Source organism: Bubalus kerabau, chromosome 8 (genome assembly GCF_029407905.1).
Source record: "Bubalus kerabau isolate K-KA32 ecotype Philippines breed swamp buffalo chromosome 8, PCC_UOA_SB_1v2, whole genome shotgun sequence".
NCBI classification, from domain to species: Eukaryota; Metazoa; Chordata; class Mammalia; order Artiodactyla; family Bovidae; genus Bubalus; species Bubalus kerabau.
The window spans coordinates 80,906,670-80,930,803 of NC_073631.1; the positions used below are offsets into that span (position 1 = coordinate 80,906,670).

General features: G+C 38.9%; 1 protein-coding gene across 1 annotated transcript in view; it reads right to left on the bottom strand.

The window, feature by feature from the left end:
- HECW1 (HECT, C2 and WW domain containing E3 ubiquitin protein ligase 1) overlaps positions 1-24,134 on the bottom strand; it is a 483,654-nt gene that overhangs the window by 146,702 nt on the left and 312,818 nt on the right. The window contains exon 7 of the mRNA XM_055590733.1: positions 22,007-22,176. Within this exon, the coding sequence (XP_055446708.1) occupies positions 22,007-22,176 (170 nt within the window). The remainder of the gene's footprint in view (positions 1-22,006; positions 22,177-24,134) is intronic.

Consider the following 24,134-nt stretch of genomic DNA (forward strand, 5'->3'; position numbering starts at 1 on the left):
AAAGAGACTACCTGATTCCAGCTCTGATTTGTAGTGTTTGCATTTTTCTTGGTGTTAATATGTACACCATGGCTGACCTCACTTCATTATGTGCAGTCAGGAAGAGATGTGCATGGTGGCTCCTGGGAGCCCACATGTGCTGGCTCTGGCACACCACTGGTCCCATGGATGGGTGTCCTAAGCCAACCCCTCATCCAGTTCACTCTATTTCTCCATGAGAAATTATGAGGCATTTGGTTTTACAGCTCCTCTCAAAACCTCCACTTCCATCTTATTTTTTTCGGAGGCTGCAAAATGATGCTAACAGACAAATACAAGGAATACTTTAGCCAGTGGACATCAAATTGTTTGAGTCCTAGGTTTAGTGGATGAGCCTTGGGCATCACCTGGGATCTAGAGGCAGTACCACTGGAGTTTTTAAGTTGGTGTTCCATTCATGAGTCCCTTTTATTAGAGTTTAGCTAAAGAAAGGACTGATTTGGTGTTTAGATGGTGGTTGTCTATATCAAGGAACTTCAAGAGTCGTCTTTTTAAACTATTGTCCTGGGCAGGGCTGCTAGTTAGGGCTTCTTGCATTCTAGCCACTGGTGCCAGCTTTGCATTTTGAAGAATGCTTTTCTTCCATAAAAGTGAATTGGTTTATAATCTTGCTTACCTTGTCCAGGTCAAGTGCAATTTAATTTCTGATTAAATTACTTAATTTTTAATCCATCAGGACTAAAGTTAATCTATTTTAAATCAATTAGTTTGGTTACAACTCATTAGGGCTGGCTTATTACAGTAATCACTAAGCTATTGTGCTTACTTTGTGGGGCTCAAGGGCTTCAGCCAGGCACCTGTACTTATCTCTAGAGGGGATGTTTTTAACCTAAGCTGGTCTGCCTGCTCTACTCAATCAGGTTTTTGTAATTTCCCCACCCAGTAGGTCTCATTCTTACTTACTCATGATGAGATGGGGTTGACTGAACATGATAACTAGTAAATAATCTATTATTATTTGGTATATAAAAGAATACTCTTAAGCCTGACCCTTGTGAGTGTATGCTCATGTATGACTCAGGTTGTCAGGGCAGTGGCCTGTGGTTTGGTTAACTGTAGGGAATGTCTTTGTTGTTGGTTTCTGACTCACAGTCAACCCCAGCACTAGAAGCTACCCTGCTCTCCCTGTACTGTTTGATGTTCCTCTCACATGACAGAGCCCTCCTTTAGGTGCACTGTAGCTGGGGGTATTGAAGGGACCCAGTAGACAAAAGTGAGTCACAACAACTAATTATAGTTACAGCTATACTTCTCCATGTTCACCACCACTATTCTGGTCCAAGATTCATCGTCTCCCACTTAGCTCCTTCAATTGCTTCCTAACTGATCGCCTTTCTCCACTCACACCCCCACAACCCTCACATGTGTCAGTACTGTGAAAGTCTTATTTAACATCTCACAAGCATCAGATATTGATCTTCTTCATTTTAGCCATTCTGGTGGATTTGCAGTGGTATCACACAGTACTTTTAATTTTTAGTCCTGGATAACTATTTAAGTTGAGCACTCTTTTAATGTATTTATTGGCATTTGGACATTCTCCTTTGTGAAGTGCCTGTCCAAGTCTTTGGTCTATATTTCTGTTAATTTTGGTCCTTTTCTTCTGGATCTGTAGGGATAGTCTGTGCATTTTAGATACCAATTCTTTGCTATCGAGATATAGCTCAATATTTTTCGAGGTTTGCTTTCAATATAGAGTTTTGATGAACATTCTGAATTTTAATATCATCCAACTGATCAATCTTTTATTTTATGGTTAATGCTTTCTGTGTTCAACTTAAGAATTTTTTGGCTTCCACAAGGTCATGAAGCATTCTCACATATTTTGTTATGAATTGGAAGCTTTATTGCTATCATTTCATATCTAGATTTATAATCTCTTTGGAATGAACTTTTGTGTATCTTGTGAGACTGCATTTAAGGTTCATTTGTTCTTTACATGGTCAGCAAACTGACCCAACACCAAGTTTTGAATAGGCCATCTTTCCTTACTGTATTAATATTACCACTGTCATAAAACAATAACAATATGCATGTGCATCTACTTCTGGGTTGTAATCTATTCCGTTAGCTACTTGTCTGTTGGTGCCAATGCACAATGAGGCCTGTGGGATCTTAGTTCCCCAACCAGGAATCGAACCCATGCCCCCTGCAGTGGAAGCATGGAATCTTCCATGGACCACCTTCACAAAAAGTCCTGAATGCCATACCATCTTAATTCCTATGGGTTTATATTTATCATGATATCTTGTAATAGAAGTCCTTCTGCTTTTCTTCTTCTACCAGATTCTCTTGCCTCTTCTTGGTCTCTTTCATTTCTATAAAGATTTTTAGAATTAGCTTGCCAGTTAACATTAAAAATATCTCTTACAATTTTGATTGATGTGTCATCGAATTTACAGATCTGAGGAAAAACTAACACCTTAACACTTTAATTTTCTAAGCCTTGAACATATAATATCTCTCCTTTTATTTAGTCTGCATTTAACTTCTCTTAGAAATGATGTAGTGTTTAATATAGAGATCGTCCACATTTTTGTTAGATTTAGTCCAAGGTATTTAATGCTTTTTGATGCAATTCTAAATGGTATCTTTAAGTTGTTTAAAATTTCTATTTGCCTATAGAAATATACCTTACATTGACTTTTATTTATTTAGTGACTTCACTAAATTCATATATTAATTTGAATAGTTTGTTGAGTCTTTTACACTGTTTACTTATACAATGTTATCTGAGAATAAGCACAGTCTTTCTTTCCAATTCTGATGGTCTTTTTCCTTATTGTATTGGCTGGGATTGCTAGTACAATATTAAATAGGAGGGGCTAAAGGGTTCATCCTTGTCGTGTTCTCAATTTCAAGGAAATGTATTTCAATATTTTATCAAGTATGATGTATGCTGTAGAGTTTATTATTATTCCTCCTTTTTAAAATCATATTGAAGAAGTTCCCTTCTATTCTCTAGTTTTCTAAGAGTTGTTAAAAATCAGTAATGAATATCAAATTTTATTAATGACTTTTTCTGGATCTACTATAATAAACATATTTTTCCTTATGTTGTCAATGTGGTGGCTCATACGGACTTTAAGCTTACACTTTAATAAAACATTTACAAAGAACAATACAGAAAACCACTGCTACGTATATAAAAATAATCCAAATACTGACAAGATCTAGAAAAATGTGAAATAACTGTTTGTTAATAGTTGAATTATGGATACTTGTTCACTGAAACAAGAGACTGGCATAGAATAAGTTTTCCTTATTCGGTGTCTTTGACCTGAATGTATCAATAGCTATAGTCACTCAACAGTGGTACTGAGCAGCTAAAACTCCAATACAAATTCTACCATCTTTCTGGCTGGAAGAACCAGGCAAAGGAGCCTGGGGCAACCAGCATTACCAGAGAATGAAAGAGGAACTCTAGAAAGAAGAGAGACAAATTTTGTTTATAAACCTGGCCCAAGTTTCTGGTCAATCCCAGAATCATAAGTGCAGAGGACAAATGAACTCAGCTTGGGTTTAGGGCTTAAAGAACCAAACTCTGATCTGAGGTACTGCTTATCAAATGCATGACAGTGTGAGCTTAATCCGTGTGCATGAGCTTAACCAAATGCATGACAGTGTGAGCTGAATTCAATGTTTTTTGAAGCAACATAACAAAATGCACGTTTTCTACATGGCATTTATAATATTCAAGGCATCATCCAGCATTACACAGCATATCATAAAATGTAATCTATATTACAATTATTCAAAGTCAAGAGTTTATCTTAGGGTTAATTCTAGCTGCTGTATATTTTAATAGTTTACACAAATGCATGATGACTTACATCCATCATTATAATATCATACAGAGAATTCCCACTTTCCCAAAGCCCTCTGTGCTTTTCCTATTCATCTTTCTCCTCTATAAAGCCCTGGAAACAAATGATCTTTCCACTCTCTCCATAGTTTTGTCCTGTCTAGAATGTCATATAGTTGCAATTATACAGTCTGCCTTTTAAGACTGGCTTCTTCACTTAATATGCATTTAAGTTTCCACCATGTCTTTTCATGGCTTGATAGCTCATAATAAAGATGGTGATTGCAGCAATGAAATTAAAAGACACTTACTCCTTGGAAGAAAAGTTATGACCAACCTAGACAGCATATTAAAAAGCAGAGACGTTACTTTGCCAGCAAAGGTCCGTCTAGTCAAGGCCATGGTTTTTCCAGTGGTCATGCATGGATGTGAGAGTTGGACTATAAAGAAAGCTGAGTGCCGAAGAATTGATGCTTTTGAACTGTGGTGTTGGAGAAGACTCTTGAGAGTCCCTTGGACTGCAAGGAGATCCAATCAGTCCATCCTAAAGGAGATCAGTCCTGGGTGTTCAGTGGAAGGACTGATGTTGAAGCTGAAACTCCAATACTTCACATCACCTGATGTGAAGAGCTGACTCATTGGAAAAGACCCTGATGCTGGGAAAGATTGAGAGCAGGAAGAGAAGGGGATGACAGAGGATGAGATGGTTGGATGGCATCATCGACTCAATGGACATGGGTTTAGATGGACCCTAGGAGTTGGTAATGGACAGGGAGGCCTGGCATGCTGTGGTTCATGGGGTAGCAAAGAGTCAGACATGACTGAGTGAACTGAACTGAACTGAATGTCTGGATGGACAATGGACAACGAGTTTTATAACATTTATCCATTCAACTGCTGAAGGACATATTGGTTGCTTCCAAATTTGGGCAATGATGAGAGTAAAGCTTCTATAAATACTCATGTGCAGGCTTTAGTGTGGACCTAAGTTTTCAAATCCTTTGGGTAAATAACAAGGAGCTTGATTGTTGGATCATATGGTACAAAGTATGTTTAGTTTTCAAGAAATTGCCAAACTGTCTTCCAAAGTGGGTGTACCAGTTTTGCATTACTGCCAGCAATGTATGAGTCCCTATTGCTCCACATCCTCATCAGAATTTGCTGTTGTCAGTGTTCTAGATTTTGAGCATTCTAACAGGTGTGTAGTGGTATCTCATTATTGTGTTTGTTTGCATTTCCCTGATGATATATGACGTGGAGCATCTTTTCAAATGATTATTTGCCATCTGTCTGTTTTTTGGTAGTCTGTTAAGATCTTTGGCACATTTTAGAATTTGGATATTTGGTCTCTTATTGTTGAATTTTAACAGTTCTTTGTATATTTTGGATAACATGCCTTTATCAGATGTTTATAATTCTCATGTAAATGCTGTCTCCCAGTTTGTGGCTTTTCCTCTAATTCTGTTGATATTGTCTTTCACAGAGCAGAAGTTTTCATTTTAATGAAGTCCAGCTTGTAAGTTATTTCTTTCACAAATTGTGTTTCTGATGTTGTATCTAAAAAGGCATCATTCTCTCCAAGGTCATCTAGGTTTCCTCCTATTTTATTTGCTAGGAGTTTAATAGCTTTTCATCTCACACTCAAGTCTGTGATCCATATTGAGTTTATTTTTGTGAAGAGTGTAAGGTCTATAGCTAGATTCATTTTTTTTTTTTTTTTTGCATCTGAATGTCAAGTTGTTTTGGCTCCATTTATTAAGGAGATTTTCTATTTTCCATTGTACTGCCTTTTGCTCCTTTGTCAAAGACCAGTTGACCATATGGGAGTCTATTTCTGGGCTCTCTATTCTGTTCCATTGATTTACTTGTATATATGTATGTATGTATGCATGCATGTATGTATTGGCAATACCACACTGTATTGATAACTGTAGCTTTACAGTAAGGTTTGAAGATGGGTGGCATCAGTCCTAAAATTTTGCTCTGCTCCTTCAATACTGTGTTGGCTATTATGGGTCTTTAGCCTCTCTATACAAACTCTAGAATTAGTTTGTCAGCAAGTCATAGCAAGTCATAAAAATAACTTGCTAGGATTTTGATTGGGATTGCATTGAATCTATAGATCAGGTTGGGAAGAACAGACATCTCTATATCTTCCTATCCATGAACATGGAATATATCTAAATTTATTTAGTTCTTCTTTGATTTCATTCTTCAGTTTTGTGGTTATACAGATCTTGTACATATTTTGATAGGTTTATATCTAAGTATTTCATGTGTTTCTAATTTCAAGTTTCATTTGTTCATATATATAAATGCAACTGACTTTCTATATTGGCTCTGTACCCTGCAATCATGTTATAATCAGTTATTAGTTCTAGGAGTTTTTTGTTGATTCTTTTGGATTTTCTACATAGACAATCATATAATCTGTGAAAAAGTTTTAAATCTTCCTTCCCAATATATATACCTTTTATTTCTTTTTCTTGCTTTATTCCATTAGCAAGGATTTCCAGTACTATGTTGAAAAAGAGAGGTGAGAGGTTACATTGTTGCCTTGTTCCTGCCCTTAGTGGGGGAAACCTTTGAGATTATCAACTATTATATTGTCAACTATAGAACTTTACAATTGTAAAGATTCTCTATCAAGCTGAAAAAGATACTTAGGCCCACTAAAAAACTGAGATCTACTCATAGGACTGTAAACATCCTCTCACACCTTACCACCATATTACTAAAGTTCTATTTACTGCTGTTTCTTTTCTTTGGTATGTTGTATCTGGCTATTAAGGCAAAACTATAAGCCACATCAAAAAGCAAAAAAAAAAAAAAAAAATTGAAGATACACACCAAGCATCAGAACCAGACATGGTTCAGTTCAGTTCAGTTGCTCGGTTGTGTCTGACTCTCTGCAACCCCATGAACCACAGCACGCCAGGCCTCCCTGTCCATCACCAACTCCTGGAGTCCACCCAAACCCATGTCCATTGAGTCGGTGATGCCATCCAATGATCTTATCCTCTGTTGTCCCCTTCTCCTCCCGCTCTCAATCTTTCCCAGCATCAGGGTCTTTTCAAATGAGTCAGCTCTTTGCAGCAGGTGGACAAAGTATTGGAGTTTAGGGATGTCATAAGTGCTAGACCAAGAATTTAGAAATGTGATTAATATAGGAAGGGCTCTAATGGACAACATGAAAGAACAAATGGGCAATGTGAGCAGAGGGATGAGAAACCTAAGAAAGAGCCAAAAAGAAAGGATAGAGATTTAAAAAAAAAAACTGTTACCAAAATGAAAAATACTTTTGATGGGCTGATTTGTGGACTGGACACAGCTGAGGAAAAAAAAAAAAACTGAGCTAGAGATATATCAGTAAAATTCTGATTCTCAAAATAAAAAACTGGGAAAACAAATGCTGAAAGGAAGAGAACAAAACATCCAAGGACTGTGGGGCAACTACAATAGGAATAACATATATATAGTGGGAATACCAGAAGGAGAAAAAAGAACAGAAGAAATAAAGAAAATTACAATGATTAAAATTTGCCCAAATTAATGTCAGACACTGAACTACAAATTTAGGAAGTTTGGGGAACACCAAGCAAGACAAATGTCTGAAAGTTACCACTAGACATATTATTTTCAAACTACAGAAAATCAAATACAAAAAGATCTGAAAGAAGCAAGAAGAAAAAACCATCTTACTTACAGAGGGACAAAGATTAGAAGCATATTTGTCTTCTCCTCACAAACAGAAGGTTGCCACTTCTGGAGAAGGAAATGGCAAACCACTCCAGTACTCTTGCCTGGAAAATCCCATGGACAGAGGAGCCTGGTAGGTTATAGTCCATGGGGTTCCAAAGAGTTGGACATGACTGAGCGACTTCACTTTCACAAACAAAGCAAACAAAGAGAGAATGGAATGAAATGTCAAAAGTGGCTAAGAGAAAAACACACACACACACACACACATATAATCTAAAATTTTGTACCCTGCAAAATTGTCACCTCTGAAATGTGAACTTCTTAAGTGTTTCTCTATATTTTCCCCCATTAGGTGGGACAGGATGGCTAGAGTAGGCTGAAGGTGAGTATTTCTCTTCTCCCATGTCAGTTAGGATCTGATAATACTCCAGCAGGTTAGGCTCTGGTTAAATAATTTTATGAGTACAGGCCTTGCTAAGAGCAGAGGGCTCTGATGTACTTTGAAAATGCTTCCTTGTCCCCTCCCCTTGCTGGAAGAATGAGGGGAATTTTTTCTCTGATATTTACTGTGAGAACCTGGTCGAGCTCCTGGAGATAAATATTACAATGCTGTGGGGTCCACCCTACAGCTGGATTCTTTTGGAGTTTTTAAACTGTCCGAATTGTGCATATTGGACCTTCAACAATTCATCATTGGTTCATGTGGTAGGTTTCTGCCAAGAGTCTCTGCTCTGGTAAGTCATGACACCCTGTATTTGGCATTCTGTCTCTCTGATCTTGGTTACCCCAGTTCACTCTGTGTCCTCCCCTCTCTTTCAAATCTAGGTTGACTTTTCAGTCTGTTCAGATTTTCACTTGTTAGGATGGATGGTCAACTTCTAAGCTTCTTACTGGAAGTTGCTGAAACAATTTTTAAAATGAAGAATAAGGGCTTCGCTGGTGGCTCAGTGATAAAGAAAACACCTGCCAATGCAGTATACACAGTTTCAATCCCTGGCCCTGGAATATCCTGTATGCCACAAAGCAATCAAACCTGTGCATCACAACTATTGAACCTGTGTTCTAGAGCCCACGTGCCACAACTACTAAAGCCCACAGGCCCTAGAGCCTGTGCTCTGCAACAAGAGAAGCCACCACAATGAGAAGCCCTCACACTACAACTAGAGAGTAAACCCTGCTCGCTGCAACTAGAGAAAAAGCCTACACAGCAACAAATACCCAGAAGAGCCAAAAATAAATAAAATTATATATACATAATATAAAATTTATAATTTAAATTATAAATTAATTTATAATATAAAATTATATAAATACAAAATTATATATATCTATATATATATATATATATAAAATAAAGAACAAAGTTGAGAGACTTTTTCTAGTGGTTTCAAGATTTACCAGAAAGATACAGTAATCAAGACAGTCAACAAAGATGAAAGAAAGACAGATTCCTCAATGGTATGAAATAGAGAGCCCAGAAACAGACCCACAACTATTTGTTCAACTGAAATGTGATATGGGTACCAACACAGTACAGGAAGCAGGAAAGTCTTTTCAGCAAAAGGTAGTGGAACTACTCAACATCCATATGGAAGAAATGAAGATCAATCTTTACTTCACACCATATACAAAAATTAACTGGAAATTGATCCTAGAAGCATATTTTAAAAAGCTAAAACTGTACAACTGAAAACTAACCAAACTGATCACTTGGACCACAGCCTTGTCTAACTGAATGAAACTATGAGCCATGCTGTGTAGGGCCACCCAAGATGGACAGGTAATGGTGGAGAGTTCTGACAAAGTGTGCCCACTGGAGAAGGGAATGGCAAACCACTTCAGTATTCTTGCCTTGAGAACCCCAGGAACAGTATTAAAAGGTAAAAAGATAGGACACTGAAAGATGAACTCCCCAGGTTGGTAGGTGTCCAATATTCTGCTGGAGAAGAGTGAAGAAATAGTTTCAGAAAGAAAGAAGAGGCTGAGCGAAAGCAGAAACAACGCCCAGCTGTGGATGTGACTGGTGATGGAAGTAAAGTCCAATGCTGTAAAGAACAATATTTCAGAGGAACCTGGAATGTTAGGTCCATGAATCAAGACAAACTGGAAGTGGTCAAACAGGAGATGATGAGTGAACATCAACATTTTAGGAATCAGTGAATTAAAATGGACCAGAATGGACAAATTTAACTCAGATGACCATTATATCTACTACTGTGGGCAAGAATTCCTTGGAAGAAATGGTATAGCCCTTAGAGTCAACTAAAGTCTGAAATGCAGTACTTGGATGCAGTCTCAAAAACGACAGAATGATCTCTGTTCATTTCCAAGGAAAACCATTCAAAATCACAGTAATCCAAGTCTATGCTCCAACCAATAATGACAAAGAAGCTGATGTTGAATGGTTCTATGATGACCTACAAGACCTGCTAGAACTAACAACCCAAAAGATGTCCTTTTCATCATAGGAGACTGGAATACAAAAGTAGGAAGTCAAGAGATACCTGGAATAACAGGCAAGTTTGACCATGGAGTACAAAATGAAGCAAGGCAAAGGCTAATAGAGTTTTGCCAAGAGAACACACTGATCATAGCAAGCACCCTCTTCCAACAACACAAGAGAAGACTCTACATATGGACATCACCAGATGGTCAATACGGAAATCAGATTGATTATATTCTTTGCAGCCAAAGATGGACAATATACAGTTAGCAAAAATAAGACTGGGAGCTGACTGTGGCTTAGATCATGATCTCCTTATTGCCAAATTCAGACTTAAATTGAAGAAAGTAGGGAAAACCACTAGATCAAATCCATTACGATTATACAGTAGTGGTGACAGATAGATTTAAGGGATTAGATCTGACATACAGAGTCCTGAAGAACTATGGATGGATGGATGTTCCTAACACTGTACACGAGGCAGTGACCAAAACCATCCCCATGAAAAAGAAATGCAAAAAGGCAGAATGGTTGTCAGAGGAGGCCTTACAAATAGCTGAGAAAAGAAGAGAAGTGAGAGGCAAAGGAGAAAAGGAAAGATATACCCATCTGAATGCAGAGTTCCAAAGAATACAAGGAGAGATAAGAAAGCCTTTCTCAGTGATCAGTGCAAAGAAATAGAAGAAATCAATAGAATGGGAAAGACTAGAGATCTCTTCAAGAAAATTAGAGATACCAAGGGAACATATCATGCAAAGATGGACACAATAAAGGACAGAAATTGTATGGACCTAACAGAAGCAGAAGATATTAAGAAAAGGTGGCAAGAATACACAGAACAACTATACAAAAAAGATCTTTTTTTTTTCAATAAAGTAATCATCTTTTATTACTTTGGTTTCCTGACACAAACACCATAAATGAGTGATCCATGTAAAGAGATCTTAATGACCTAGATAACCACGATGGTGTGATCACTTACCTAGAGCCAGATATCCTAGAGTGAAAAAGTCAAGTGGGTTGTAGGAAGCAGCACTATGAACAAAGCTAGTGGAGGTGATGGAATTCCAGTTGAGCTATTTCAAATCGTAAAAGATGATGCTGTGAAAGTGCTACACTCAATATGCCAGCACATTTAGAAAACTCAGCAGTGGCCACAGAACTGGAAAAGGTCAGTTTTCATTCCAATCCCAAAGAAAGGAAATGCCAAAGGATGTTCAAATTACTGCACAGTTTCACTCATCTCACACGCTAGCAAAGTAATGCTCAAAATTCTCCAAGCTAGGCTTCAACAATACGTGAACTGAGAACTTCCAGATGTTCAAGCTGGAGCTAGAAAAGGCAGAGGAACCAGAGATCAAAAAAGCCAACATCCATTGGATCACAGAAAAAGCAAGAGAATTCCAGAAAAACATCTACTTCTGCTTTATTGACTACACCAAAGCTTTTGACTGTGTGGAACACAACAAACTGTGGAAAATTCTTAAAGAGATGGGAATACCAGACCACCTTACCCACCTCCTGAGAAATCTGTATGCAGGTCAAGAAGCAACAGTTAGAACGTGACATGGAACAATGGCTTGGTTCAAAATTGGGAAAGGAGTACATTTAGGCTGTTTTTAACTTATATGCAGAGTGGATCATGCAAAATGCTGTGCTGGATGAAACACAAGCTGGAATCAAGATTGCAGGGAGAAATATCTATAACCTAGGATATGCAGATGACACCACCCTTTTGGCATAAAGCAAAGAGAAAATGAAGAACCTCTTGATGAAAGTGAAAGAGGAGAGTGAAAAAGCTGGCTTAAAACTCAACATTCAAAAAACTAAGATCATGGCATCCAGTCCTATCACTTCATGGCAAATAGATGGGGAATCAATGCAAATAGTGACCGACTATTTTCTTGGGCTCCAAAATCACTGAAGATGGTGACTGCAGCCATGTAATCAAAGGACACTTGCTCCTTGGAAGAAAAGCTAGGACAAACTTAGACAGCATATTAAAACGCAGAGACATTACTTTACTGACCAAAGTCCATATAGTCAAAGCTATGGTTTTTCCAGTAGTCATGTGTGGATGTGAGAGTTGGACTGTAAGGAAAGCTGAGTGCCAAAGAATTGATGCTTTTGAACTGGGGTGTTGGAGAAGACTCTTGAGAGTCCCTTGGACTGCAAGGAGATCCAACCAGTCAACCCTAAAGGAAATCAGTCCTGAGTATTCATTGGAGGGACTGATGCTCAGGCTGAAGCTCCAATGCTCTGGCCACCTGATGTGAAGAACTGACTCTGGAAAAGACCCAGATGCTGGGAAAGATTGAAGGCAGGAGGAAAAGGGGATGACAGATGATGAGATGGTTGGATGGCATCCCTGACTCAATGGACATGAGTTTGAGCAAGCTCTGGGAGTTGGTGTTGGACAGGGAAGCCTGTTGTGCTGCAGTCCATGGGTTCACAAAGAGTTGGACATGACTGAGAGACTGAACTGAATGAAAACTATAGAACTCCTAGAAGAAAACTTAATAGTTATCTTTGTTAACTTGGGTAGATTTAGATAGAATGCAGAAAGCATGAATCAAAAAAAATTACCTGATAAACTAGGCATCATAAAAATATAAAACATTTCATCTTTAAAATATAGTACTAATAAAAATGTAAGCCACAGACTGGGAGAAAATATTTGTAAAATAGATATATGGCAAAGAACTTGAATCAGAGTATATAAAGAACTCTCAAACCTAAGTTAGATATCTCTAAATACCTCTCAAAAGAAAATGTACAAATGGCCAATAAGCAGATGAAAAGATGCTCAATTCCATTAATCATCACAGAAATGCAAAGTAAAACCACATTAAGTTACCATTTATCATCTACTAGAATAGCTAAAATTAAGAAAGAATGCCAAGTGTTTATGAGGACACAGAATAACTGGAACTCTCAAACACTATTGGTGGGAATATGAACTGGTACAACCACACTGAAAACTTTTGGGCAGTTTTCACCCACTAAAATGATCTAGCCATTCCACTTCTAGGAATTTCTTGAGACAAGGAAGACTTGTACCTGCATATCCATAGCAGCTTTGTTCACAACAGTCAATATCTGGAAACAATCTGAAAGTCTATTAGCAGGTAAGTGTATAAACAATATGTGGCATAGCCATACAATTGAATGGTACTTGCAGCAAAAAGAACAAACTGGGCTTCCTTGGTGGCTCAGATGGTAAAGAATCTGCCTTGCAATGCAGGAGACCAGAGTTCAATCCCTGGGTTGGGAAGATTCCCTCGAGAAGTGAATGGCTACCCACTCTAGTATTTTTGCCTGGAGAATCCTGTGGACAGAGGAGGCTGGTGGGCTACACTCCATGGGGTCACAAGAGTTGGACATGATTGAGTGACTACCAATACACAAAACTGTCATAACATAAACAGTTTTAAATAAATGCAGTTTTTCCACTTGTTTGTAATAAATTATATTTATGTATAAAGTTATTTCCTGATAAAGATAAAAATAATCATGAAAGGAGGATTAAAGACCAAAAAAAAAAAAAAACCCCCCAAAACCTCTTATAATGCCAAACTGTGCATCTATGCACTGCTTTTCTATTTGCAGTTAGATACTTCACACAAAAAAATCTGATACTCACAATTACCAGTAAAAGGAAGATTTTTGTTGTTTTGTTAGATAATGAAATACTTACCACTATGGGAGATGTTAAGCACATTATCCATATGCAGTTTTCCTAACTAGATATCATTTGGTATAATTGTTACACATGGTGGAGAGCATACAGCTTCATGACTCTGAACAAGAAATCAACAGCAGGGATCAGGAATTGCAGATCTTTTTGAAGTCCTATGCAGATATATACCAGACACTGGAGGGAAGTTCATAAACTAACAAATTATGTGAGCTTCTGGTAATGGTGGCACACTCCTGTGAGCAAGTTTTGTGTCTAATTGCTTCCTGGGTGTTTTACCATTGTCAGATTTGTAGGAAGCCTAGTACAAATCATAACAGAGAGAACTAGTTACTCCCTTTCTTGTTCAGCTGGAGTTCAGCTAATGATGGCAACACGGGTGCCAGAGAAAAACAGCTCCATCAACTGAGCTTTTAGTGTTCTCAGAATAAACACAACTTGGTCAAGTATTAGCCTTTTTATGTCCCTGGGTTCAATTATCCAAAGTTTTTTTAGGATAACTGCACAGATTTTCATGAGACAGTTTGGAATGAAATTTGCCTTTCTTGTATTGACCTTGTAAGATTTTGGTATCAAAGTTTTGTTGGTTGTATAAAACAAGTTTGCCTCACAAAACAAATTTCTTTTCTTTGGAAGAATTTGTACAAGATAATTGTTATTTTATTAAACGTCTGGGAGATTTCAACAGTGACAATTCTGGTCTTAGAAATTTCCTTGTGGAAAGGTTTTTAAATTACATACTCAAGTTCCTTAATAGACTATTCAGCATTTCTATTTATTGTTGTGTAAGTTTAGTAAGATATGTTGCTCTAGGAATTTTCCATTCAAATTTATTAGCATGAACACTATAATATACACTTATTTTTTAATAAGTATAAGAACACTACATTTTGATTTTTGTTAATTTCTATATTACACATTTGTCTTCTAATTCAGTGATTTTTGCATTTATCTTCATTATACTAGTATACTTCCCTCTGCTCTCTTTTTGTTTGATTTGCTCTTAATTTTGTAGCTTATTCATATGTGAACTCAGAACACTGATATTTAGCTCTTTTCTAATTTAGCTGCATCCTGCAAGTTTAGATATGTCATATGCTCATTATAACTTAATAAGTTCAAAATATTTTTTTTAATTTTATTTTTTAACTTTACAATATTGTATTGGTTTTGCCATATATCAAAATGAATCTGCCCTAGGTATATATGTGTTCCCCATCCTGTTTTTTGGTGATTTCTTCTTTGACTCATAGATTTTTAAGGAGTTTTTTTTTTTGTGCTTAATTTTCAAGGTAGTGAACATTTTATATTTATCTTTTTATTGTCTATGTCTAGCTTTTTAAGTTTGAAAACATATACAAAGTATTTAAAATTTACATTTAAAAAACTCCAATAATAAGCCTCCATGTGTCTGTTTTTATCGTTACTGGGGTCAGATTTTTTTTTTTAATCAGAGACTGATTGAGTTGTTTGAGCTGTCTTCAAGCTTTCTACCATCGGTTGGCCCGGATCATATACTTATGGGCTTCCCTGCTAGTTCAGCTGGTAAAAGAATACGTGTGCAATGCAGGAGACCCTGGTTCAATTCCTGGGTCAGAAAGATCCCCTGGAGAAGGGATGGGCGACCCTCTCCAGTATTCTTGGGCTTCACTAGTGGCCCAGTCAGTAAAGAATCCATCTGCAATGAGGGAGACCTGGGTTCAATCCCTGGCTTGGGAAGATCCCTTGGAGGGAGGCATGGCAACCCACTTCAGTATTCCTGCCTGGAGAATCTCCATGACAGAGGTGCCTAGTGGGTTCCAGTCCATAGAGTTGCAAAGAGTCAGACATGACTGAGCAACTGAGCACACACAGATCATACACTTAGCCAGCCAGAAGTCCAACTGAGAATCTGGGGTTTTCTAGGTCACCTCCTCCTTGGAGGATTCAGAACTCCTACTTTGTCTTTTCAGTACCATGAGATTACATCAAACTCCTCTTGAACCTTCAGTAGCTTCTTGCCTACCTTGCTGCTGCTGCTAAGTCACTTCAGTCGTGTCCGACTGTTAGTGACCCCATGGACTGCAGCCTACCATGCTCCTCTGTCCATGGGATTTTCCAGGCAAGAGTACTGGAGTGGGGTGCCATTGCCTTCTCCTTTTGCCTACCTTACTCCTCTTTTAAAAAGTAGTAGCAGAAAGTTGGCTCACTCAAATTCCTTTCTCTCTAGGATCTTAACCATATGAGTTCTAGTTGTTTTAACCATTCTCATAGGTCATCATCACTTTTTAATTTTTGTCTTTTAACTGGCTTTTCTCATTGTTTTGTGTTAGTGTGTCACATGCTGCTCCATGAGAGCCAGAAGCGAAATCAACTGCTTTCATCTCAGTCTCTTTGTAATCCATTCTGCATATAAAAGCAGGATAATTTTTATAAAATTTTAATCACATGCTTCCCTCCTCCAATGGCTTCTTACCACATTTACAATCAAATCCCAATCACCTCCCTGCCTCTCTCTCACACTTTATCTTATACCTGACCCTATCCCTTCCATACTTGACATCCTCCTGCCACAGTGACCTTCCTGCTGTTTAGACATGCAAGCTTGTTACACCCAAGACTTCACATTGGCTGCTTCTTCTGTCTGAGATGCACATCCAACCAGCTCTTCATATGTCTGGCTTCTCAGTTCACATGACAGCAACTCAGAGAGGCCTTCCTGGAGCACAGCAGTCTAAGGCAGCTCTACTCCATCAGACACATCATGTTATGAGATGGTGTTTCCTTCAGGTTAAAAAGAAAGAAAGTGAAAGTGAAGTAGCTCAGTCATGTCCAACTCTTTGTGACCCCATGGACTATAGCCTACCATGCTCTTCCGTCCATGGGATTTTCCAGGCAAGAGTACTGGAGTGGGGTGCCATTGCCTTCTCCAGAGGATCTTCCCAACCCAGGGATCAAACCCGGGTCTCCCACATTGTAGGCAGACACTTTACCATCTGAACCACCAGGAAAGCCTTAAGGTTACTTGTCTTCTAATCCTCTCAGCTTGTGACCAGACTGGAGTAGTAAGCGGATTAATTAGCCCAGCTCTGAGAGAAGCAGAGAGACTGGGTAGAGATGAATATACACCAGGGCCCCAGGCCCAATTTTAATATCTGCTCAACCTGCTTGATATTTCTGAAACTCCACTTTTAGGAATTCCCTGTTTTATTTAGAGGTAGAAGTATACTCTGTATATAAGCATGCTGAACAGATAACCCAAAACTCATTAGTTGCTGCTGTTTCTGTTTAACTTCTCTGTGAAGTTATAATCTTATAAATGCTCATTATATCCATCCTGGAAAGTAAACAGACCTAAAATCAAGAAGAGTGTTCCCAGGGTGAAAAGAAGTTTCTAATTACAGTAATAATAAAAAAGGAGGAGATAAATCAATCAACTTGGAAGTCTTTTTAATTTTTTTAGTCTGCATTACATTTAATATCTATTTCTCTCTATTTCCCCTCATTTAAAAATTCTGATTGTAACTTTAATTTTTCTAAGATTTAGCTAGCATATTTAATCAGTAAAAATATGTTTCAAGTTTGAACTTGCATAAATTTGAAAAAATCACATAAGACTTTAATGAAACATTAATCACAGAAATAAATTTAGCATTTAAACTACATGTTAAAGGGTATTCTTGCTCTTAACTGCGAGCAACATCAATTATTTCTCACTGAACATCGCTGGAATGTTAATCAGCAAATACAGAAAGTAGGACACTTGGTCCTCATTTACCTTCTTGCGTAGAGATTTACTGGCTTGCATAAATCCAGCAGGAGCAAGGAATCTTCATTTCATTCACCATGGGTTGCAATGTGAGACCCAGAAGCCAACATTAGCTTTCACTTGTAAGGAAATCAGGAAACCACGCAATGTGTGTGATTAAAGTAAACCCAGCTCAGCTGCCATCTCACGTCATGCACACCAGAAGCTACACCCATGAGACATTTCTGAACTGCCCCCTAAGTGTCTGTGGATGCCTTGGTACCTTTGCATATGCACCTGAAATGCCCTCCCTCTCCCCCAAAATGTCCTACTACTTGTCAAGACCCAAGTCCAAGAGTGCACCCTCTGTGAGGTCTTCCCTCAGTGCTTTGCAGCATTCTGTCCACACCTTGATTAGGACATTTATTTCACTGTATTGTTTCCTTCCATGTGCCTGTGGGGTCTTATCTATGAATTGTTTTTGTGTCCTTCCTGCCACTTCAACTTCTATTACAGAGTAGATGCACAATAAATATTTCTTAAATGAATCAATAATCAACCATGAGAACTTCACCTTGCTTTCCCCATATTAAAAAATTCATTTATCCTTTAAACTTATTCTACAGAAGTAGGCATTCATACAATTAGCTGGAAAGAACAATTTAAGCTTTTGATAATTGAGTTTGGCCTTATCACACAATGCTGTCTATGTCTACTGATTTTTTTCACCTAAAATAAGAGGATATAATGGTCATTCTGAGTATCTGATACAAGCTATAGATACTTTCTCCAGAATTTATTCACAACCACCTATGCACAAAACTGATCAATATCAGGCTCTGAACTGGTTCAAATTCTGGTTCTGTCATTTACCAGCTGTATGATCTTAGGAAAATCACTAACTTCTCTGTGTCTTGGTTTCTTCATCTTTCAATGGGGATAACAATAGTACATATCTTAGAGGGTTGTTATGAGGATGAAATGAGTTAATTATATAACACATTTAGAACATGGCTTCGCATAGTAAGCCCTATAGAAACTACCAGGATTAGGCTCTGGGAACTGGAGGTATCAAGATAAATTGGACAGGATTTCTTTCCTTGAGGAGCTTAAAGTCTCACGAGGAAGACAGCTGTGCAAATAAAAGATACTCTGGTAGAAGTCTGGACAAAGGAGCAGAGGATGGAGCACCTTCCTTCTGAGGCCTAGGAGAGGGTACCAGGCAGGAGGTGGTATTTTAGCTGAGAATCTATGGATAAGCAGGAATCACTGGTAGCATTAGTTGAGGATGTCCATTTTAGGCAGATGTAAGCAAAGACACAATTTATGCAGCCACGTGAAAGCAGCCACCGAGAGTGACTTCAGTATAGTGTCGGAGGTGAAAGGTGCTGGAAGTACAACTGAAGCACATTGCGGACACTATAAACCCATTTATTCAGCACCCATGTTCACCGCCTCTTCCCCTGCCCTCCCTGTTGGAGTCGGGGAAGTGAAACATCAGATCTTCCCAAACAGGTGAGGTCCTGTGACAGTTAATAGGGCTTTTGCTGAAAAGGGCTTCTCCTACAGGATAAAAATTGAAAGCCTTTCAAGAAGAAAGTTTCTTTCTTTCTTTTTTTTTTTTTTGCTTTGTTCCTACCTGGAACTTGGGTTTGAAGCTCTCAGACAGGAAGAGGAGAGCCATCTGCTGAGGTATAGCAGGAATACCCAGAAAGCTTGGGTCCCTGGGGGCTGTGCTCAGTGGTTGCACTGCCTGAACACCTCCCTCTGGACTTCCTGTTTGTGAGAAATGTCACAGCTGGCCAGGCTTTCTCTAGTTCAGAGCCAGAGGCATCCCTAACTGACACAAGTGGTAAAAAACGCTGGGTCATCGAAGGCCTCGGATATTCTCCACTGGGGCTGAGACATCCACATTTGAGCACTGGGCACTCTAGGCTCATTTAGGGGCTTTGAAAATACAGCTTTGCAGTAACACAAACCACACTGTTTTAAATCACAGCTCAGCCAGTTACTCTTCTGGTTAACTTGGGAAAGCAAGTGAAACAAGCTCAGTCTGAGCCTTGTGAGGGAGACACATGGTAGAACTTATTTTGGGATGCAAACCTTCACCACAGCATGCTGGAAAGACCCGAGTAGGTCAAGAAGCAGAGGAAGAGTGAGAGTTTGCAGTGTCCTTGGAGAGCAAAATAAATCTGAACCAAAGATTCAGAAATTGTTTCAGAACCTAAAGTGAATCTAGTTGACATTTTTAGCCAAAACATATTCTGATGGTGCTGGATTTTATAAATGCTCTTTGAGACTTATAATAATACCTTTATGGCTAAAGGTCTTAGTACAAGCTTCTCTAAAATTCTTCAGAAGAAAGAGGCTTTTTTCTTTTCATGTGCTGTAAATTTCTGTAGCATCTTGTATTCCCAGGAATGCAGTGAGAAGTCCATAAATAACTGCAAAGAATAGCCAGGAATGTAGGAACAAATAATTTAAGATTCATGACTCCATACTAGTGGTACTATGCGTGCTTTCAGTCTGTTGAACCAAAGTAGTAAGAAGCTCAAATACAACTCTATCTCCCTTATGGCACCTTCTGCAAAGCATGTGTGGTGCTCAGACATGTCCTACTTTTGCAACCCCGTGGATTGTAGCCTACCGGGTTCCTCTGTCCATGGAATTTTCCAGGCAAGAATACTGGAGTGGGTTGCCATTTCCAGCTTTGGGGGATCTTCCCAACCCCAGACTCAAACCCAAGTCTCTTGTGTCTCCTATGTTGGCAGGTGGATTCTTTACCACTGAGCCACTTGGGAAGCCCTTATAAAGCCTAATTAAGCCTAGGAAGCAGAAAATGGAAAATCTTTGTCCTCAGATATTTACACTTTATTGTCAAGGATGCTTGAAAGTTCTGCATCAGAGATGATCTATTTTGAAGAATAAAAGAAGAATACTGCCCAAAGTGAGTGCCTAGGACCATCAGCACCAGCCTGATAAGGATAATCTGATGCTCAGATCGAGGATAACTGATTTCTCAAAGTTACTCAACTAATAACTAGCCAAGCTGGGATTTGAACCAAGGTCTGTGTCACTGCAAAGCTGTACTTTTAACTCCTACATTATATTGCAGCACTTTCATGTCCTAAGCCTCCCTGTTCCTTAAGCCACGCAGGTTGCAGATTATTCCCTCAAGCTAAAGAAGGGAGCTAGGCAGTCAATGGGGGTGGCAACTTTCTGCTAGTTCTCTAGGACAAGACTTAGTCACTGTGAGGCTGAGCCAGATGAGGCCTTGTTGAGGAACCTCCTTGCTCCCAGCTGGCGGAGGAGACACATGTAGAAGAAAATCACCTTCATCAGACTATTCATCAAACTATTCAAAAGCTCCAGCAAGTTGCCTAGCACCAAGCAAACCAGGAAGATGGTGTGAATGATTTAAATCTATTTAAATTTATACCTATTTAAATCAAATAGTATGAAACCCCAATGTTATTCTAGGGCTTATTGTTTTACCTGTCCCAGGAACCTGACAGTGTGAGAATCTCTGGAACTGGTCCAGACGGACACAGTTTAAATTTGTCACTCTCACTCAAGGGCCACACGTGTGGGAAGTGTGTGAGAATGCATTTCTTCCTGCTCCCACAGAAAGGCAGAGAGAGGGAGCTCTGCTTGCAGGCTCAGAATCAGATGCAGAGGCTATTACAGTCGCCCCCTCGTATGTTGGGGTACTGGTTCCAGTACCCACCAAGACATGGAAACAACTTAAATGCCCATCGACAGAGGAATGAATAAAGAAAATGTGTTACATGCATATAATATAGTATTACTCAGCCATAAAAAAGAAAGAAATAAAGGCATTTGCAGCAACATGGATGAATGAGCTTACCTACAAAACAGAAGCAGAGTCATAGACGTAGAAAACAAATTTATGGTTACCAGGGGGTAAGGGCAGAGGCATAAACTAGGAGATTGGGACTGACATATACACATTGAAAGTGAAAGTGAAGTCGTTCAGTCCTATCCAACTCTTTGTGACCCCATGGACTATAGCCCACCAGGCTCCTCGGTCTATGGGATTTTCCAGGCATGAATACTGGAGTGGGTTGCCATTTCCTTCTCCAGGGGATCTTCCCGACCTAGGGATCAAACCTGGGTCTCCTGCATTGCAGGCAGACGCTTTATCATCTGAGCTGTAAAATAGATAACTAATAAGGACTTACTGTTTACCACAGGGAACTCTACTCAATACTCTAATGGCCTGTATGGAAAAAGAATCTAAAAAAGTGTGGATATATGTATAACTGATTCACTTTGCTATATTCTTGCTATATACTTGATTCACTTTGCTATAACACAACATTGTAAATCAACTATAATCCAATAAAAATTAAAATAAAATAAATATTAAAAAAACTCCACTTCGCCCACTTAAAAAAAAAATCCCTAGGAGTTACAACCCAAGGAGAACATGGCCCCACTCTAGGACCAAGAGAACCATGAACTAAGCAGAAGAGTTTGGGGCTCCAAGAAGGGAGGGAGTAGCACGTGGGCTTCATGGTCAGTCACTTCGCTTTGTCACTTAAGCCTGATTTTCAGGGCCCGGGCACTCACCTCAGCTTGCCAGATGGGGTTCACAGTGTTGCCAATGATTTTGGATCGCCTCTCCTGTCCATGGTGGGGGAGGGCAGGAAATATGCTGTGCTTCCCAGGCTGAATAGAAATCTTCAGGTAAGGGTCTGGGTTGAAAAACATCCCTTTCTTCAACCCCATGGCCTGGAAATCTATAAAATAGAGGATATTTCAATTTTACGTGTTTTAGTAAGGTTAAAGATTTTCTGTTTGTGGAATTCTCCAGGCAAGAATACTGGAGTGGGTAGCCATTCCTTTCTCCAGGGGATCTTTCTGACTCTGGGATTGAACCCAGGTCTCCCGCATTGCAGGCAGATTCTTTACTGTCTGAGCCATCAGGGAAGGCCCAAAAGATTATATTAGGTTTTATACAAGGAAAAGAGTCCATTTGAAAAACGGAAAAAATTTTTAATCTTGAACCACCATTTTTTACCTCATTACAAAATATGGACTGATGTGTCTCCAGAACCCATTACATGGAACATTTACTGACGTATATTAAATTGGTTTGGTAAGAACTGCATGTAATAAATCAATACTGGCATTGTGGTCACTATGCTTTTCAAGAGAGGACTGTTGACCCTTTCTGATTTGGACTTCTGGTGCTCTTCAGGCAGGTTGGGATGAGGCTGAGGGTTACCTCAGGAAACCTGGGTGCACAGTGAAGGAGGAAATCCATCTTGGAAAATTCAGTGAGTCCAGGTTAAAATTCTTCAAAGTAGAGACAGAAAAACAAGGGCTCTAGTCTCACAGTAAATAGGATCTTCACTGAGTAAAGACAGAGAGAATTAGGAGAAAAAAGAGAAAGATGAAGATTAAAAGAGTGAAGAGCAGGGGCATTGGAGGAAAGAAAAAAATCATGGCCTCCATGAAGCTAATGTACTTCAGTGAGGAGAGTTCTGAGGACAGACCATGCTGTCAGGAGGAAAGGCTTTGAAAACTGAGCCGTTCCCTGTAATTGAAAGTATCTGATCATGTAAAATTTCATGCTGTGTGTAGAGGGGACAGAGAGGTGATAGTGGTTTATGGCTGTTCTGCCAACAATCTGAAATCATCTTATATTTATTGGAAATAAATTTATAATATCAAAAACATCATTAAAAATTTTGTATTATTAAAGTATTTTCCAAAAAATTGTTCCTACTTATACATAAATAAAAAAAAACAGTTAAAAATACATTGGATTGATTCTCAAGTATGGTATAAGTTATGAGGTGTTTGGAGGAATTTGTCACTGATGGAAAAAAGTACAGAAGTTCAGCTCAGTCATGTTCAACTCTTGGCGACCCCATGGACTGCAGCACGCCAGGCTTCCCTGTCCATCACTAGCTCCTGGAGTTTGCTCAAACTCATGTCCATTGAGTCAGTGATGCCATCCAACCATATAAGTGAAAGAAAAAGGTAAAAATACATCGGATTGATTCTCAAGTATGGTATAAGTTGTTAGGTCTTTGGAGGAATTTGTCACTGATGGAAAAAAGTACAGAAGCTTTCATGTGAATTTAGTTAAACGATACTTTGAATTGATTCAAAGCAATCTGTAACAAAACTGTTCTTCCACTCTTGCATTATAATATATTGCTGTGAGGTGGAATAAACATTAGAAAATATAAACATCACAGAAATTTGTAAAACTCAGGTATCACCCATAGAAATGTGTGACAGCCTGAATCTTTTCTCCTTAGAAAGGTCTGTTTGTAGGGTTGATCTTTCGGTAGTGTCGGGGGGTTCTCACACCTCAGAACTGATAAGAACTCATCTCATCTCTGTGCCCCAAGTGTTTGTGCAAACTACCTTGTTTACACTGAACACCTGCTTTCCTCTGGGAGTCTGGAATTTTAGTAAGTCCTAGGAGGAATTTGGCCATATGAGCAGCCCCCAGTGAAAACCTTGGATTCTGAATCTTTATTGAGCCTCCTTGTTTCCCTGGTGGCTCAGAAGGTAAAGAATCTGCCTGTAGTGTGGGAGACCTGGGTTTGATCCCTGGATCAGGACAATCCCCTGGAGAAGAGAATGGCAACCCACTCCAGTATTGTTGCCTAGAGAATTCCATAGACAGAGGAGCCTGGTGGGCTACAGTCCATGGGGTCGCAAAAAGTCAGACATGACT